Source organism: Protopterus annectens, chromosome 8.part0, assembly GCF_019279795.1.
Source record: "Protopterus annectens isolate FY-2018-M chromosome 8.part0, PAN1.0, whole genome shotgun sequence".
NCBI lineage: Eukaryota > Metazoa > Chordata > Ceratodontiformes > Protopteridae > Protopterus > Protopterus annectens.
In genome coordinates this window covers 1,759,454,568-1,759,476,004 of record NC_056741.1, presented here as the reverse complement: position 1 = coordinate 1,759,476,004, position 21,437 = coordinate 1,759,454,568, and the positions used below count along the sequence as shown (strand labels likewise).

At 40.5% G+C, this 21,437-nt stretch overlaps 1 protein-coding gene across 1 annotated transcript in view; it reads left to right on the top strand.

The window, feature by feature from the left end:
- The window catches only part of LOC122808559 (cytochrome P450 2D20-like), a 264,003-nt gene that overhangs the window by 34,172 nt on the left and 208,394 nt on the right, over positions 1 to 21,437 (top strand). The window contains exon 3 of the mRNA XM_044079514.1: positions 726 to 913. Coding sequence (XP_043935449.1) covers positions 726 to 913 — 188 coding nt within the window. The remainder of the gene's footprint in view (positions 1 to 725; positions 914 to 21,437) is intronic.

The following is a 21,437-nucleotide window of genomic DNA, read 5'->3' as shown; positions in this document are numbered from 1 at the left end:
GCATTTCGGACTTTTGGGTTTGATATTACATCATTCGAACTTATACAAGTTTGACGATGTGATATAGACCTGATTTTTTTTGTTCCTTCTATCTACGAGGACTGTTGTAAGTTAAATTGACATACTTACAAATCAAGTAGGTCAGTGGATCATAAGCCATCACCTCTGACAGTCACTCCTAAACAGCTGTCAAAATGGGGGTAGTAATTTACAGTGATCTTTTCACACCATATTAGTTACCACTGGAAGAGTTTATCACTAAAATTTCTACATCTGAGTAAAAAGTAAGAGTTATTAACCAATGTTAATTTTTTAGTACCCCACACATTTCAAAGATAGGAATTGTAATCAGAGATTTTCAGTAGACAGGTTCTCATGAAAGGAAAACCATTACCATGAACAAACCCTTTGAAAGCATCCACTAAAGAAAGTGAGGCAATTCAGAAAGATTCATATCCATGTGGGTATCACTGGGGAACAGCATGTTCTTCCATAAACTGCTATTTAAGGTGAGTTGTATTATAGCTCTCTCATAAAACTTCATGTAATTGTGGAACGCAATTTATGTGCAAAATAATGCTTTTCTTAAACTGTACTGCACTAATGCAGACAGGATTGACTGAATTATTTTTTGCAAGAGCATTCAGAGCTGAAAAGTAGATAACATTGAATGCATCTTCTTTAATGAAGACTTCTGGGTATTCATTTTACTATTCTTTCTGCAGAAAAGTGCTACAAGGAAATTGAATCCATTGCTAATGGTAAGGAATTTGTATCTTATGATGATAGACTAAGGATGCCCTATACACAGGCTGTTATTCATGAAACCCTGCGTTTTGGAAATGTAGTTCCTCTCGCTGTTCCTCATAGTACAACAAAAGCAGTGCTGTTTAAAGGATATACCATTCCTCAGGTAAGATGACACCCAACTTCAGACATAATATTAATTTTAACACAAGTATACTTTCTTTTGATACACTGAGTGGATACTGTATCACTTGTGGGCATTGAAACTAAACATTTACACAAGCTTTGCATTCATGATCTACAATGTTAATTGCACTTATCATAATTATCAATTCACTGTAGTGTAATTTTTCATGCAGAAGAAATAAAGAAGGAAAGTAGCATGATAATGAACCAAGAGCATCCTGGGAGACTGTGTAGAAAGCTAACTTCCCAGGAACCATCTGTTTGTTCAGATAGTATTTTCTTTGAAATCTGGTAGCATCTTATTTAGTGCTGAATTATTTGAGCCCCAAGGTAAAGCTAATTCCTCATTCAGAGACTAAGAAATTATTCGCTCCTAAAAGGGAAGAGATTAAATTTAAATTATACATGTAGAACAAGCTGAAACAAAAAGTTGGAAAACACTGACCGCACCTCTTAAATCACACTACTGTAATTGTTGAATGGCATCCTCTTACTAGAGTTATGTATTCCATGTTGTAGCTACATCCTTCTAGTCACCACAAAACAATCAAAATTAATACTATTATACTTATTATTATTATTATAATACTATTGTCTAATGAGGCCTGTTTTGTCTCACTATCAAATTAATTCTAAAAGAGGTTTTATTCAGACTAACCCTGAGTTCCATTTACTGTTGTTGTTCAGACGCTCACTAACTTCTCAAATGTCTGTTGTAACTGAATATGTTGTCTGCTCTTTCTGTAATAGTGTTCCATTTGTTTACATATGATTCAGATGAAAAGAAGTAATGTCCCATTCCACAATTCCAGTGAAAAACAAATGTTATATTACATGGTAATTGCAATTTAAAAACATGAGTACTGACTGGACAGTCAATCATCATGCCCATTGTTAATCAAGCATATCCGAATAGAAAGAAGTCAGACCACAGAAGTATTGTTGAATGGTCAGACTTTCTATTGGGATATTCGAAGTAAAACCATCTGCAGATATTTTATGAGGGACATAGCAAAATATGATGAAAAATTATAATGTTCTGCAAATGTCTGGGCAGTTGAAAGGTATATTTAGTGGTACTAAAATCAATTATACTACTGTAGAGACTTTATCAGAAGTCCCCTCATTTTCTTCATATTCTTGCCGTATCCCTTGTAAAATTTTACAATTTTCTGGTAAATTACTACTAGCCCCACTACTTCTTACACATTGTGAAGAAGTAATCACTCTACTTTCTATAATTTCTGACTGTTTGGGTGTTCTGGACTGCACCTCAATATGCAGAAACAGCAATTTTGTATTGAAACACAGCTCTTTTTCCCTTCTCTTTTTTGTGATATGGAGCACATAAGCAATGACATGTAGAGATGTTAATGGTCTTAAGTTTTATTGCTCGCAGGACTTTTAACCAGCTACTTTAGGAACAGTTATAGCGTATAAAGTCAGTTCATAACAAAATGTAGTTTAAAACGTGTAATTGGTGATATGGAGCTAAATGGATATGTATAAAATATAAACTCTTCTATCACAGAAGTTCCACTGGACGTAAACAGGGCTGACATTGTGCACCAAGCATAAGCTTGGCACTTTAATGTAAAAGTGAAAATGTGAAGAATTTTTTTTTTTTTTTAGTAGAATGATAAAAAACAAACAAGCACATAATCTCCATCTTCTGACTTGTACATGAATGGTTTCCTATTCTCTAGTCAAAGAGACAGAGAGAGAGAAAGGCAAACTGCTACAGAAATTCTTTCTTCTCTAGCACCTTCCTTACACTACAATGATGTACTGAGCAAGTGTGGGGATGTGCATGTGCTCAGTACATCAGTTGTTGTCTTTCGGCTTTTCCCGGTTAGGGGTCGCCACAGCGGAACTCCAGTCCGCTAATGATTGGCAGTAGCTTTTTACGAACGCCGAGGTGCCAGCTCAACATTCAACCTTCAACGAAGGCACGCCCATTTATGCATGTCTTTCGAATGCCCACGCAACCGCGGGGAGGACATGCAGACTCCACACAGAAGGCACTCCCTGCACTCAAGCCGAGAATCGAACATCAGTAAACAGTGAAAATGCAGAAGAATACTAAAGTGTTGTTATACCATGACATATTTAAGAAATATGATTAATTTAGTTCTTAAATAATGTCATTGTAGAACAGCAAAAACCCATGACTGGATGTGGGTATTACAGGATTCAACCAAGATTGCCTTTGTTTGAGCACTGGAGAGAACAAATCACACCAGCTGTGGGTAAATCCTGTGATACCCACATCCAGTTGTTGGTTATTACTAAAAAATAAACTGGCAAAAGTAGGACTAAATATGATGCCATGGGTAAACACCCAACAATGTCTAGTTTACATAAAAAATACAGAGAGTTAAGTCATAAAACCACAATGAATATATAATTTTATGAGTTGCAGTTGTGCAAAACATATTAACTGCATTTTCCTTTGCCAATGCACAGAACAATTGTTATTCCAAAGGAAAAAAGTGACTGTTCATGAAATCAGCAAGATAAGCCCATCTATAATTGTGGGTGGTAAGATCGGTTGAAAGAAATTAATTACACACAGAAGTAAACACCTTAAAATGAGAAAAGGTTTCTTCCTTTCTTGAATGTAGTAGTGATCAGATGCATGTTTGCCAATTACCTATTTGCCAATCGGATTATGCTTGTTTGCAGATTTGGATGGAGGAATTATTAACAAGATGGCAAAGTCTGTGAATAAGGAGAAAAAAGTCATGATTCAGAAATCATTATTCCAAGACTGATTATTATTTCAAGACTGATGCTCTGAGCTAGGTCACCTTCTTGTAAGTTGCAAATCAGCAGCAACAAGCATTTATTAATGCTGAATAGATAATGGAAAAAACTTACAACACTATCCTATGGGACATTTCAACCGTCCAGATTTTTGGCTCATATGTTTGGTCCATTCCTCATCTAATGTGTAGTTTTTTTGACAAATCACTGGGGATTGAAGTAATTAAATAATGACAATTTGGTCCTTTGTCCCACATCGTTTATGGCTCTGTCCAAATTTCTTGTGCCAAGAGGTTGAGAGGTATGCTATTGGATAGTGAATGTTCTCCGACAAGGTATTAACATACTGATATTGCTTGGTCAAAAAGATGTCCTTTGCTTCATGACAGCATATTTAACTGCTAGAAAGCATGGTCTAAGAAAAGAGAACGTGGATGCCATTTTGTAAACTCACTAAACGCATTTTTGTTGTTAACTGAGCACAGAATTAAAAAGGAAAAATAAAAAGCCATAAAAGTAAAAGCAGAAGTAGATGCAAGAACTTGCTGTTTTACTTCCCCTTGTTAAACATGACATAAAATGCTGCATTTAGTGAGCATGGAAAAAATAAAGAAAATTTAATGCAGTTGCATGCGCACGTGTGTGTGTGTGTGTGTGTGTGTGTGTGTGTGTGTGTGTGTGTGTGTGTGTGTGTGTGTGTGTGTATATGTGTGTTTGCCCATGAGTGAGAGAGAGAGTGCATACCTCTCAACAGTAATCGAGGGACAAAAACCTAAACTGAGGGACAATTTTGGTGTGGATTCAATAAAGCCTACATGACATGCTAAGACCATGTTTGCATCTGTATGTAGATGACAGTAGCACACTGATTTGTAATTAGTAAATAGCTCTACATGGCTTCTAAAGCTGTACAAACCTGGTAAACATCATGGCATGCTAATTATAGTATAAGCATCTGAACAGCATGCTAATCAACCAATCCAAAATAGAGGAGCTATTCAACAAGCTGTAAAGCAACCCTGTACACTCAGTGCAGGTTTTGGCTTCGAATTCCAAAACCTATTGGAATACAGCCACAGAAACTACTCTACATTGAAGCAATGTTAGGGGCTGCTGCTGCATTACTGTATGTGTATATGTATATGCAAAAAGCCCAAGTCTCTGCTGCTGCTGGTGTTGCTGCTACTAATAGACCTTAGCCAAGACGTAGAAGGTGAGTTAGGCCCCCATTTATCTTTTCGTGGTCTGCATGAGGTGTAAATAGTAGAGTGCTACACAGTAGATAGAGCCACACCACAGAAACTCTGCAACCTCTGTTATCCTCAACTGAAAGCAAGGACAAATCAAGGGGGACAAATCCCTGTAGAAACTGAGGTATATGTAGCACTTAGAATATTATCTACTGTAATCTTCCAGAGACCAACAGGGGATATGCTGAGGGTGTCACAGGCATCAAAATCCAGGATCCTACATCAATTCCTGAATGCTATGCTACAGCTTGCCAATGACTACATACATTTTCCCCATATACCTGATGACAGAGCTACGATTTTGCAGGATTTTTGCCCTTAACTCATTCCCTCCAGTACAGCTCTTTTGAGTGTGTGCCTTTAACTCCTAGTGGGCATGGCTTAAGCCTTTAAAAATGAAGTTATCACCTTACAGTTCTAGAAAATACTCATTGAGACAGGTCAAATATCAATACAGTTGTGTTTGCCATCAAATATGCTTCAAGACAAAATATCCTGGTGCCTTGTAAGTAACATGGTTTTGAAATTATTAATTTAAATATGAACAATCAATATTTGATGCCTAGAGGAGCAGTATGTGTTAACTGCAGAAGATGCCTGGAGGACACTGCTGATGTCATCAGCTAAAAAATGCTGTATGATACTATGAAAGCCAGACCTATGCCATGGCACTTGCATTAAGAACTGTTTTTTATAGATAGTTAGATTGAAGTTCTAATCTCACTGCAGTCAAAAAGTGTTTGTGTGTGTGTGTGTGTGTGTGTGTGTGTGTGTGTCTGTGTGTGACTGTGTGTGTGTGTGTGTGTGTGTGTGTGTGTGTGTGTGTGTGTGTGTGTGTGTGTGTGTGTGTGTGTGTGTGTGTGTGTGTGTTCAACAAATAGGCCTGGTGACACTTCCCTGAAGTCTTGGGTGCCACAGACTGCATGCACATTGAGATCAAAACAGCAACTTTGGAACAGGAAAGAGTATACCTAAACAGAAAGAACTTCCACTTTATTAACTGCCAGGTCATGTGTAATACTAAGGAAATTATCCTGAATGTGTGACTGTAAGTGTGTAATATACACAGCATATTGAGAAACAGGTGCATATGTCTCATTTCTGCAACATGCATTCCTGACAGCTTATTGCATATAGTTTGAGAAGCTATCTTTTAAAGTATATTTGCACCAAAGCAGAAAATCGAAAGTCCACACTTCGCACATCACTCTCATAGCAGGATATGTTACATCCATCATATAATGATGATGTTATCATCTATAAAGAGCACTATGGCAAGGAAGAAACATAATTCAGTGATTGCACAGACATTAACTACTGCACTCCTCAGATGTGAAAAAAAATAGTTGGGTTGGGGTTAACTTACCACAGCGGCCACATTGTGTGTATTTGTAAGTGTGAGGGTGTGCGTGCATAGTCAGAAGAGTATGAGTCTTAATTCTACTATCAACAATCAAGTGTAATGGAGAACAAAAGCTTTACAGTTGTACATGCTCACAATGCTATTTCATACAGTCCTCCCAACATCTTCTCCCAAACATACATTGCTGGTATCATCAGCTGTAAAGTGTTATCTGACACTATGAAAGCCAGACTTGTGCTGTGGCACTTGTATTAATTACTGTGACCTTTAGATAAATAGGGGTTCTAGTCTCACAGTGGTCAACTTGTGTGTATGTGTTTATATTCAGTTAGTTCACATTCTTTAGACCATTATAGAACAGCATGTGAGACACTCGTACTACCATCTTCTTTTCAACAGACACTGCTGATGTCATTAGCTAAAAAATGCTGTATGGTACTATGAATGCCAGACCTGTGCCATGGCACTTACATTAAGAACTGTTTTGTATAGATAGATTGAAATTCTAATCTCACTGCAGTCAAACAGTGTTTGTGTGTGTGTGTGTGTGTGTGTGTGTGTGTGTGTGTGTGTGTGTGTGTGTGTGTGTGTGTGTGTGTGTTCATTCAACAAATAGGCCTGGTGACAATTTTAGAATGCCATGTGAGTCCAAAGCTATGGCAGACACTACTCCAATCATCTTCTTGTTAACATATACTAATGATGTCATCCTCTTGAAAGTGCCCCATGACACTATTTGAGTTAAACTTGTGCTGTGGCACTAATGTTAAGCACTGTTTTTTCCAGCTATAATAACGAGATAGTTAGGTGTTCTAATAGGCTCTATATCACTTTGTTGAATCTCAATTAAGTGAATGCCTCTTCGCTGAACACCTATTCAATGAATGTCCTATTCATCTAATGGACTTTTCAGATAAAAGATTCCTAGGGCAAACCATAAAAACTGTAGTGCGATCGCAGAGTTGGTATATTTAGTTGGGATGGTGTGGGGGGTGCAGCTGCCCACATTGGGGGTGTGTGGGGTATAGCCCTCCCCACCTGCATAGGTGTTAAATTTTATAGTTTTGTTTATAGTCGCTAAGGCAGACTACTGTCAGTTTGCCCTAGGCAACTTTTCACTGAAAAGTCCATTCAATAAATAGTATGTTCTCTGAATAGGTGCTCAGTGAAGAGGCTTTTGCTTAACTGAGATTCGATTAAGTAATATAGGCCCATTCTAATATGATACCAGTTAACTTGAGTGTGTATTCATTTAAATAATATTTTTGAGACAATGTACACAGAGATGTGACTCTACATTTATGTCAGACACTCTTCCTGACATCTTCTTCTCAGCATACAATGGTGTTTGTGTGAGTTTGTGTGTGTGTGAGTGTGTGTGTGTGTGTGTGTGTGTGTGTGTGTGTGTGTGTGTGTGTGTGTGTGTGTGTGTGTGTGTGTTCATTCAACAAATAGGCCTGGTGACAATTTTAGAATGCCATGTGAGTCCAAAGCTATGGCAGACACTACTCCAAGCATCTTCTTGTTAACATATACTAATGATGTCATCCTCTTGAAAGTGCCCCATGACACTATTTGAGTTAAACTTGTGCTGTGGCACTAATGTTAAGCACTGTTTTTTCCAGCTATAATAACGAGATAGTTAGGGGTTCTAATAGGATCTATATCACTTTGTTGAATCTCAATTAAGTGAATGCCTCTTCGCTGAACACCTATTCAATGAATGTCCTATTCATCTAATGGACTTTTCAGATAAAAGATTTTTAGGGCAAACCATAAAAACTGTAGTGAGATCGCGGAGTTGGTATATTTATTTGGGATGGTGTGGGGGGTGCAGCTGCCCACATTGGGGGTGTGTGGGGTATAGCCCTCCCCACCTGCATAGGTGTTAAATTTTATAGTTTTGTTTATAGTCGCTAAGGCAGACTACTGTCAGTTTGCCCTAGGCAACTTTTCACTGAAAAGTCCATTCAATAAATAGTATGTTCTCTGAATAGGTGTTCACTGAAGAGACTTTTGCTTAACTGAGATTCGATGAAGTAATATAGGCCCATTCTAATATGATACCAGTTAACTTGAGTGTGTATTCATTTAAATAATATTTTTGAGACAATGTACACAGAGATGTGACTCTACATTTATGTCAGACACTCTTCCTGACATCTTCTTCTCAGCATACAATGGTGTTTGTGTGTGTGTGTGAGTGTGTGTGTGTCTGTGTGTGTGTGTATGTGTGTGTGTGTGTGTGTGTGTGTGTGTGTGTGTGTGTGTGTGTGTGTGTGTGTGTGTGTGTGTGTGTGTGTGTGTGTGTGTGTTTGTGTGTATGTGTATTAATTTAATAATCAATCTGGTGGCAATTTTACAACACCATGTGAGTCCATAGGGATGCCAGACACTCCTGTGATCATCTTTTTCTCAGCATACAATGATGCTATCATACTCTATAAAGTGCAAGGTGACAGTGTTAAAGTCAGACATATGTGTTGGTGCTAGTGTTACATTGTATGGAATTTAGCTTCTATACCTACACTGGTGTAGGGTTCAAATCAGAACTATTATACTGCTGTGTGTGTGTGGCTGGTGGTATATTATGGTAATTGTATGCTCATTTCATTCTCCTTTCATTTCACTATCACTCAGAAGAACCTTTAATGCAATCCCATAAATCCAACATCCCTTTTTTCCTTTTGGCCACATGACATATTTCCTGCAGAGGACTGGAGAAAGCCCTCATCTCAAAGATGCATACACACATCATGAAGCAGAGTCATTCCTTGAGCCACTGCAAGCCATCTCCAGACCACTGAATGTGTGATTGCTAATACTGCCATGGGGTGGTGTACATGTCACATATGGACAGAGATAGTATGCAGTACACTAAAATACACACATTTGCACATACCTTTACTTATCTGCCATCAAACTGATATATGATTTTGGTTTAAATAATATAATAATGAGTAGGATTTTATATGATGTTGGCTGTTAGCCTAGTAATGTCCTATGACCCTATGAACATTTCAGATGTTAATATTGCTGTCATCCACATGTGCTATGTTGAGATGTGGATGTACGGTAGTCCTACAAGAAGGTATTACACACTATGATTTGAGGAAATGTATTGATATCTGCTGCTGCCATTTGATTACATGCTCCTTCCATAATATGTATAGTAATATGCCTCTTGAGAACTGTTGATATCAGATGATACTATGTATTGTTGGTTTAGTAAGGCATGTGTTTTTGTAGTGGAACATATCAACATTTTATGCAGTTCTCATTCAGTCATCACAGTGGCACTTGCAGTATGGCATGCTTGTGCATGTGTATACCTACCATCATTAAATGTTCTATGACATACACCAATGTAATGTCTTACTGATTACATAGGCACATATGTTTTGTTTCATCCACATGTTGTAATGCTGTTATATACACAAACATATAACAAATTTTGACTCAGTTGCAACCTTGGGGAATTCATTGTATACCCAATTGCATTGCTATTGAAGTTGTCCCAAGTAGCATTGTGTGACTATCAACATTTGTATCACTAACTGCTCTGCATGATCCACAACCACCTCTGCATAATCCACAACCACCTCACTTGTAATGTGCCCATATATGGTATCAGTCTGCTCACACACAACTTCCCAATGAAAAACATATAGGCCTATGCTGTGCAAGTGATGTAATTACGTGACATAGGTAGAGTTATATGACTATCTGAACAGTACCACTGTGTGACATGTGATGCATAACCAATGCTGTATTTGGAGGTGTTGTCACAAATCACTTTTTAAATAAGTATGAAATTTTAAGGGGAATACAGAGCTAAGAGCAGAACTGTTTGTGAATGCCACTAGCCATACCCAACCAGAGAAAATAAACAATCTGCTAACTAACAGTCTGGATCAAACTTCACCCCCTGTTCCCACTGGCCATCAGTCAAAGTATACATACAAGCATTACTCAGCTTATTTTCTCAGGACAGGCTTTCATCTGTGTGGACTCTAAGGCTAAAAACACAGAATCAATGGGCCCTGACAACATCCCTGGTTGCCTTTTCAATAACATAAAACCCAACCTAGCAGACACAGTTGGATTCCTACTTAAACAAAGCATTCAGATAGCCTTTGTTCTGGCTGAAGGGTGAACAGCAACAGTCATCCATCTCAGCAAGGTGGAACTATCAGCTGATCAGGAGATTTATAGACCCATAATTCTTACTCTCCTCATTGGTGAGGCAGACCAAAGAATCATCTTGGATCTTATAAAAAAACACAGGTAAACTCCTGACTGTGTACCCAACACATTTTTGATGCATTAAGACATCATGTATGTCAAATCTGGTTGACTTCTTCAAAAAGGTCACCAAGGGCATGCATGATGAAAAGACTGTTAATCCTGCCAAATTTGACCTGGCCAAGACATTTAGCACAAGTCTACACTCAGGTATTAAAGAGAAACTGTCACAAGTGGGCATGAACACCTACATCACCAAGTGGGTAGACAAATGGATCACAGACAGGACATATACTGTCAAAGTGTGTGACATCACCTCTAGCAAGAGTCCAGTGACCAGGGCCGTACCTCAGTGTTCTGTATTATACCCTTTCCTGCTCAGTATTTAATTCTCAGAAGTCAAGATAAACTTAGACAGCCATTGTCTGACCAGTTTTGTGGACAACTGCAAATTGTCGACAATTACAGAATCCGAGAATGCTATTGATATATTGCAGAAAGTGTTAACACACAAATGATTGTTGCCAGAGCCATGGAGACACACTAGATGAGCAAAACGTATAATTATTTCCTTTTTGTAAGTAAATACATGAGCTAATTACAGTATAGACAGCACACCTGTATGAGTAGACAGAGTGGCACATGCCCTAGGTACTCAGGTAGATAGTAAGTGGAACTTACACCGGCACAGTGCTGACAAATCCCTTGCATGTAGCACAACTCCTAAGTATGGGCAGGCCATCCACATCAATGGATATTATAATTCCATTGTTCTCAGCCCTCATCACACAAATAACTGAGTACAATGCACCTTTTTACATATATCTCACCACACATCTGCAACAGCTGGGGAAAACTCTGAGTTATCACACAAAGAATATACATTGTAAAAACAAGTCCTATGTAAAGAGATTGAAAGCCCTATTACTGTATTATATCTCCTCCAGACTACTAAGGGTCGATCTGTGTCTAGCCTACAGGGCAGTCTCCAGTCTGGCCATGATGGAAATGTCAGACATTTCTTACACAAACTGCATGGTCAATTGTTCCAAGGATGGTAACTGAGCCTCTGGCATAATAAATCATGTTGTAGAGATAGATACATCTCTCAGACACCACCCCTTCTCTAGAACAAGCTTCCAGTCACATAAACCAAAGGTCTTGTCTGAATCTCTTTAAGTGCAACCTAGATAAATGGATGGCTAGTCATGATTGCACTCCTGTTGTTGCAGCCATTTCACACATGAATAGAGGCAGTTGTTAATACATAACATGGCATAGGCTCATACCTGTGTGGGCATCATTCACATAGCTATTTAGAATTGTGAAAGTCATGTTACACTTGGTTAGGTTCTTATAATATCTTGGGACATTAGCCTAGTACTCTCCTATGCATCTGCAAACCTATGATGTACAATTGTATCCTAGACATAGCTATAGTGTGATTGTACAGCATAACGGACATACCAGTACATCATATCAGTATTACCACTTGACAGTTTGCATGTACATTTATGCATGCATGTCAGGATTTCATGGTAGTATAAAAGCTTCCATGGCAATGTCAGGGTAGCAGTGATCATGTGGCAGACATCTTGGGTTTGATCTGTGCTGATATAAAGTGTGCTCCACATATTGTTTGGTATGTAAACAGTATCACAGTGACAGCATCCTCGCTCACTGATGCTATACTTTGCAGTGCTGTAGTTCCTGTACACACGGGCATACAGATGCTTAATTCATACATCAATTGCGGATGCTGCAGACAACATTTATTGCTATTACAAGTTTCAGATGAATGCAATGCACAGTATATGGGAGGAATCTACTGATAACAGTGTGTTGTTTTTAAGTGTTGTTATCCATATTGTCTTCCAGGGATGATTGACTCAAGTGTATCACTTTTGGCACAGTCAGCTTCCACACATATTTTTGGTCACACATAAGTGTTCTTTGTGATGAATTACCTTAGGAGGTGACAATGCAGACTTCCATTCAAGGTATTCTACAAGATGCATGTGTGATACATCTTCCTGTGATGCAACCACTAAATACACAGTTCATTGACAGCATTGATGGCATTGGTTACATTCTTGTAAGTGTGGATTGTGGCATATGTGTCATGCAAACCTCTCAACTAGCCAGGATTATTCTGAATTTAAACTGCAGGTATAACAGTGCCCCTCTTAACACCTCTAAAAAGTGGTCTTTATTAAGGAAGGTGTGCTTGATTCCCCTAATAGATTGCTGACAAATCCTTACAGTTGTGCAAGTGTGTTCATGCAGAACTTGTATAATAGCTCACAATCACATATTTTATGTCAGTGTCGCAGATATTGTCTATGATTGTGCCTGCTTCTGTCTACTGTTGGCCATGAGCCTGCTGCACTGTGTTCCAATTGGTTTAGAGCTATGCTGAAGTTTCAGTCATATTCAACTAACTCATTTTGCACATCTTCACAATATGCACATACCCCTATTGTATATATCAGCCTTGATAAATGTCCTCTGCAGTGATCATGTGAGGGTGTTTATATCATAACCAGTCATCTTCACTGATATGTGACCTTATAATATACAATAACTATGCAATTATATGAATATACCCACCCAGGAGCTGTAAACAGCATTATGTACTGCATTATGTACATATGTGAATACTTTTCATGCTATTAACTTGTGTTTGGGGTGTACATACATTGACATGCCCTTATCTGGTGTATGTTACCATGTTTCATGTGTCATCTTCCACTTTCTTCATTCCTACCATTCATGTCTGTGACCCTTTTCAATATACTCACTTCCCCAGACTAGTGTATTTATACTGTATTATATATACCCTTGATGATCACCACAAAACCTTTATTTCAGTATGCCAATTATATATTGTAATGTACATTGCACTGAGTACACTTTTCTATAATGTGTTATTACGACATTCATTACATTAATTTAGCCCTGCTAGTCATTGCTGCTGTCACTGTCATGCAGTCTCTCAGAATGTTTGTCCATTGGTAAACTTGTCTGCTTGTGTTATATGCCTTTATGCTGTTCACACCGTTACCTGGCCAGCAACACGGCTGATGACAGTAACCCCTGGATTCAGCAAGCTCTGCACAGAGTGCAGGAATAGTGCAAGAGCTGCTGCATGCAATATGGCCGACGAGCAATGTAGGAATGAGCTCCTGGGACGTGCACAAGCGCTCCTACACTATTCCTGCATGGACACTATTGCTATTTGCTAATTACCTCATTTTCTGGTGAAAACCATGCAAATGAGGTGAATTAATGATTCAGGAAGCAGGCAGGCATCTGTGCAGGAATAGTGTAACCTGCAGAAATGTATTCAGTTACTAACCGAATACCTTTCTGCAAATTACAAAATGGAGGCATGACAACTCCAAAGAAAGCTTGTATTCAATGTAGTAGGCCAAGTATATGGCCATTGGCATGAGAAATAGTTGACAAATTATATAAACTAACTTTTTCTTTTTGGCCAATTTCAGCCATTTAAGTGTAGGGCAAATGGGATAGACCCGAAAATAAGGCAAAAGTAGGAAATAAGCTTTTAAACCCAAATCAGCATTTTGCCATAATACTCAATGGCATGCATATGACAATAATTCCAGGGAATAGTGGTTACTAAGGGGGAAGGATCATTGTGAGTGTGGTAACTAGGAATTAGCATTCTGTTTTATGCAAATGATGGGATTGATATGAATCACATATTTCCTCTCAGTGTTAGCTTGCACCTAACCATGTAGGTGCAGCAACACCATTGTATAAGAGGTAGATGACCTCATAAGGGGGAGTGTCATGCATGCTGTAAGCTTATTGGAGCTCTGTGGCCTGTGTTTGCCCTTAGCTAAACACAGCTAAGGAAGGGGGTGTGTCTGAAGCTGCCTAGCAGTGTTTACATTGCCTAAACGGGTGTTCACGCCACACTCCGGGTTTTAAACAAAACAAAATAAAAACAGGAAATAGCAGCTCTGTTCACATCAGAGCACTGGCTATATGCGTCATGCCTCGGGGCTTAAACAGGAAGGCAATGGGAAGGGAAAACAGCAGTAGGAAGGCAATCAAGGAGAAGTAGCATAGCTGGCAGCTGAAATGTATCATAATCAGCCAATTACACATGGAACAGTCTTGCACACTACTATAAACTATGCAAACACCTTCCAGTCTGGTTTTTCCCACAAACTCTACACCACCGGTATACACAGATGGGGAAATTTTACCTGATAAAACTAACAAAATGTTAACTGCTACTGAGCCTCTCATGCATCAATATGTGCAAGAGGCTGAGGGTAGTGAGGATGTGAATGCTGACAACCAACCCACAGTGAGGAGAAAAAGAATGTACAGACCAATAGTAACCTACCAGGGACTACATGAGTTGGAGATAGTGGGGCGCTATAGGGTGGACAGGGACATTCTACAGCAAATTGTTGAGCTGTGCCAGCCACGCTTCACACACAGAACCAACAGAGGGAAACCAAGGTAAGTGTAGGCTTAAGAATACTAGCCACAGGTACCTTCCAAAGGCCAACTGGGGATACCATAGTGATCTCACAGGCATCAGCATCCAGGATACTCCACCAGTTCCAGGATGCCATGTCAGCACATGCCGGTTAGCACATATGCTTCCTCAATACCCATGTGGAGTTGACCAGCAATATGCATCTCTTCCACCAGAATAGCAGAATACCCTGAGGTAATGGGTGCTATAGATTGTACAAACATACACATCAAAGCACCACCCGATGAATGGGGTAGTGTCCACATAAACCGCAAGGGCTTCCCCTCTATCAACTGCCAGGTCATGTGAGATGCCTAGGGCATTATCTTGAATGTGTGTGCTGTCAACCCTGGAAGCTATCACGACTCCCACATCTGGCATATGACACAGCTGTACCAGTCATTTGCCAGTGGGGACATCCCATATGGCCATCTAGTGGGAGATGCAGGTTATGCACTGGAGCCGTGGCTGATGACACCCATTAGAAATGCACACACACACAAACAAGAACTCTATAATGAGGCACACGCACAAACCAGAATCATAACAGAGCATGTGTTTGGGATGCTCAAGTCACAGTTCCGCTGCCTGGACATATCCAGTGGACCCTTGCAGTACTCTCCAGCTACATGTACACAAATGTTCATAGTATGTGCCATGCTGTATAATATGATCCTGTGGAAACAGATGCAGCAAGAACAGCATGGGGCAAGGCCACACAGCCCCCCACCATTGCCAAGGCCATTACAGGCACAGAGGGACTTGGAAGAGGAACAACCTGAGCCTGCCCATGTAGGCAGAAGAAGGCATGCCCAGTATGTCCAGCCTTTTGCAAAGCGGCAACACATAGCACAGACACTGACACGGTAGGGCTCCAGGGAATGACACCGCACATACAGTAAAAGGGATGCCAAACATAACACTACCTGTGGTTTACCATGTATAGGGAGTGTACTATGTGCATCCAACATAGTCAGCCCTCCAGCACCGTCCTCAAAACTGGTACAGCCACAAGGTAAGTCACTCTTCCTATCAATTGCTGAATAGAGTAGTATGTTCTGATAGTTGAATTTATGGTATGGACATGAGCATGCAAGGGAATTGGGTGGCTGAATAGGATGGCAGCAGATAGTGGACACCTATATGGGCAGCATGAAATCCCTAACAGATACTGGTGTCAACATACTAGGCAGACCTCGACAAGGTGACAAATTCCACTGTAGTACATGTGGTGGCTCAAATGTGTGTCCATAGGACACACACATGCATGTCAGTGAGGCACACATACCCACCACCAGCCTCAGCCAGCAGGACAGGTGTACATGACCATAAATAAAGGCTGGGCTAAGGCCTCCAATTGATGGCAATGGCTAGCAGCCCCACTCCAGACCTACACAGACTACAACAGGTCTGGCAGTTGTATGTTAGTTCTGAAGGGTAAGAAGTCTGCAACTGAATGTAGGCCAATAAAACCTAAGATTTGTACTCTACTGATATGCCTCCAGTCTGTATGATAGGTCAGAATACAAAATAAAATGGAAGCCAGCAGAGTACCTGAAATACCAGGACAGTCATAACAAATGTTTAAAGTCATCAGGCGTGCCTCACCCCACAATCCTATGTAGAAATGCAGTAACATGTACATGTGAGTTTAATAACAGTGGATTACAAATTACCTGAGCTGGCCCAATCTACAAGATAGATTGTTGCATGTGTACAATATGCAGAGGTCTGTGTGTTTGGTTGTTGTGTGCTCAATATTGTCTGGAAGTGGTCAGCATGTAGACATGGAGGGTTGTGTCTTGGTGGCCTATGTCCAGTACTGTTGATGACAGGGCCATGTACCAACAACTGCAGTGCCAACCACAATGCTTCTCAGTAATACCCATGTCAGCAGTCGTCCATAAAAACTGTCCAGATGTCAGTATCTGTCACCATCTGAAAGATGGACATGCCATGACGGTGGGCGCAGACATACACAGAATACACAGGTGGAAGTACCCTAGACAGAGTACATAAAATGTAACTTTCAACTACACACACCTCTGGAATTGTACATACTTGTTAGCAGCACATTATTTGTCTGTGTAGTATGGAAAACTGATGTAGTCTGACCAATCAGTGGCAGACCACAAAAGGCACAGTTGTGAAGTAATGAGAGACTGGCTATGTCCCTGCACAAGGCAACATGAGGGGAATGTCCCATGTTTATCTGTGAGTCAACTGCAATAAGCTTCCATACCACACATGCACTCAGCTCACCCTGCCATCAGCCAAAGGTTTATCACAGGTCATATCCTTGCTGCTAGGAATGAGTACAATATAACCCCCACATCTGTATGGGAATACTCACAAAATGCAGCATGCTGAAGAGGTGTCCCATGCAGGTCTGTCCCTAGCTGTAAGCAGCACCCTACCAGCATCCAGACCAATGGATTAGTATGGACAGGAACTATTGCCATTAACACCTCACACACATACCCTGGCACCCCAGGGGAATCCAGTGGCTCACATCCTGGGACTGTAGGAATGAGAAAATGCAATGGCTTGCTACAGATGGCCTGCATCACTACCAAATGGCCTACAGTCCTCTGTCAAAGGAATGTGCCTCACCTGTAGTGCCAATGTATGTTATCTCATGGGGTACCAACTAACAACATAATACAGTCAACAGAACCCAAATACAAGGCCATGTGGACAAATCCCAGTAGCATGCCCACCATGTCCTACTGCATGAACTGTAGACCAACCCCAAAATACTGCTGGGATGAAGGGACTACTATACGGATACGTCTCAGATATTGCTTGCATAATGTTAGGAAGAGGATAGAATAAAAGAGTGGGGGGGTGTGTGCAGAAGCAAGGACGTCATGGAGTGTGTGAAGTCTGAAAGTCTGATGTGTGCCGATCCTACCCCTGCCTGCAAACCCAGTATTGGGTGGCTACAAACATGCTCATAAACCACGATGTGAAGGGAACTGACCAGATATATGAGCCCTGCCTCTGGGTAACCTGGGTGAATCTGTACAGCTGAAAGGTCTGGCCACAGCAGGACATGGCTATTCTGTTATGTCGATATATGTACAAGAAGGGGATCCTCAGCCACCATAGTACAAAGGTGCTGGATCATTTATACTGACCCATCAGCAAGTGTCAGCAGCTACCCCTCCAGAATTGCATGAGTGTGCAAGAATATGTAGGCTGCAGACCACAATACTGTACACAACTTTATTCATCTTGTATTTCCCGGGAAACAACTGTGAGCAAATAAGTATATCTGTCAGTAGTTGATGGCATAATACATCACAGTGTAAAACAGTACATATGTCTGAATATCTCTGCTAACACCAACCATGTAACACAAGCGGCACAGACAGCAATAGTTACAGTATCCCACTATCTGTCGCCCATTGTGACTCCATGTTGTCAACCTATCTACAGATATCCTGCAGAAACAGGCTGCTAGCTGTAAGTGTAGAACACCAAACCCTGGACTGGAATACAACCTACCTGGAATGGATTCACACACTCAATACAGAAAGTCATACTGGGCATGCTCCTACACTTAGAGAAATGAATCCAATGTCTGATAACACAGAGGAATATACATATCTGTCAGTCGCAGATGTTTGTGGACACACACCACATTGTACACCATTCATGTTTTGCACACACACATTGGATAGGAATACTCACACATATCCAAGGCCAACACACTATAATATGTCAAACATACACACACAGAGATGTGGGGAAAAGAGCGACAGACAGTGATAGAGAGATTTCCATTATGAAGCCTGTCCCACCCACCACACATCCAATTGACTGATATCACATGATGTGTTGATGTCAATCATTGCAGACATTCCTTTTGGTAGCCCTCAGCCCTATAGTGTCTGTGGTGCTTGTGATAACTGTGCAACACAATAGTACAAATCAGTATTCGTCTAGCATTTGTATCCTCAGTCCTGTCAAATGTAAAGTTGTGTGTGACTGAGCATGTGTGTGTGTGTGTGTGTGTGTGTGTGTGTGTGTGTGTGTGTGTGTGTGTGTGTGTTTCCAGAGGAATGGTTTATGGCCCTTTCCCATACACTGCACTTTCCATTGCCCATATTAGCACTCCTGCTGATGTCAGTCACCTTGAAATAACCCTCTGGCCAAGCCTTAACCCTATAAGCTGTGTGGGGCTTGCAATACTTGTGTAATACTATAGTGTAAAAAAATAGGTAGGAGTTCTAATCCCAGACATGGCAACTGTGAAACCCTGTGTGTGTCTGTGTGTGGAGATGAATGATTCTGAGGCCATTCATACTCACTACGTCTCCCATTACCATGCTTTAGCATGCCTACTGATGTCAGTCACCTTGAAATAACCCTTTGGACAAGTGCTAGCCCTATTAGGTCTGTGGTGCTTGCGATAACTGTGTAATTCTATAGTATAACATGCTATTTAGGTAGGAGTTCTAATCCTAAACATGGCAACTGTGTGCGTTTGTGTTTCTTTAATGATGCCTGATTGTATGGACATTGACACTTACTACTCTCCCCTTACCCCTCCTTTAGCACAGCTGCTGATGTTAGTCACCTTCAAAGATACCTTTGGACACTTCTCCAACATATAAGCTTCATGGCACATGCTATAACTGCATACTACTACTATAGTGTAGCATACTAGTTAGGTAGGAATTCTAATTCCAGACATGGCAACCTTAAAACTTTGTGTGTTTGTATGAGAGAGTGTTGGTGTCTTGGATGATATTTGATTTTATGGACATTGACACTTACTACTCTCCCCTTACTCCTCCTTTAGCACTGCTGCTGATGTTAGTCTCCTTCAAAGATACATTTGGACAGCTGTACAACATATAAGTTCCATGGTGCTTGCAATAACTGCGTACTACTATAGTGTAGCATACTAGTTAGATAGGAGTTCTAATCCCAAATATGGCAACTATGAAACTGTGTGTGCTTGTGTGAGAGAGTATCTGTGTCTTTGATGATACCTGATTTTTTGGACATTGACACTTACTACTATCCCCTTACCCCTCCGTTATCACTGCTGCTGATGTTACTCACCTTCAAAGATACCTTGAAACAGCTCTCCAACATGTAAGCTCCACAGCATGTGTCATAAATGTGGAACAATTTTGTAACAGTAACTACATAGGTATGACTTTGAATCTCATCCTTGGCAAGTGTTTGTGTGTGTACATATGCATGTTTGTACCTCAAGGATTTTTACTCCATTTACACCCAGTACACATCTCAGTCCCTGACTTTAGTAGTGCTGCAGATATCATCTACCTTAGAAGTACCTGTTGCCAAACCTAAACCGTGTAAGGTCAGTGGTGCATGTGGTAAATGCATAACATAATAGTCTGTAAAGATTGTTAGACAGAGGTTTGAACCTCACCCCTGGCAAATGTAAATGTGTGTGTAGGGTAAAAGTATTTTTGGGATTTATCACCCACTACATCATCCAATGCCAGTGTTTACAAGGGCTGGTGATGTTCCTCACCTTAGATTTACCTTGGGATAGCATGCATTCTATAAGGTTTGTGACGCATGCGATAAATGCAGTACAATATGATAGCAATACATAGCTAAGTAGGAGTTTATATCTCGATACTGGCAAGTGTGTGTGTTTGTGTGTGCGTGTGTGTGTGTGTGTGTGTGTGTGTGTGTGCGCGCGCGCGCCTGTCATCAGTATCCTGTGGGGGGTTGCTGTGATTGTGTAATAACAGGATCCATTGTGGGTCAGGTTTTGCTAAATTATTATGTTGAGGACCTAGTATATGTCACAATGTCCACCTTACAAGGCCAACAGATGTCAAACACCGGAGAGGTTGGTGTAGACAATCCATAGCCCTACATGTGACAGTATGCATTGGTGAACAATACAGGCAACCCATCTATTACTCAGAGAACACTTTCCACCCACGTCTCATACACAAACACATTTGGCTAGGCAACAACCACTATATTGGTAGTTTCCTGCATATTGCCTCACAGATAGTAACCATGGTGTGATTGCAGTGGACTACATGCCTGTTGAACACAACAGCACCACTGATATCAGAAAGTACTTTGATGTGTTACATCTCCTGACTGTGTGTGTTATCCAGCAAGTAAAAGGACATGGCACCCTGTTCTATCCCCTCAGTAGCCAAATCAATGTGTACAATAGCCCTTTTGCAATGTTCCCCACTAGACACCTGCAACAACTGTAGAGTCTGCAAACATACACCACAAAGGGAGTACCATGCTTTATACACATGCCCTGTATAGACAGATGCCACTAACTCCACTGAATATCCGTATCATGCTGTCAATGTAGGTGCAAGCATGACCTCAGTTACAT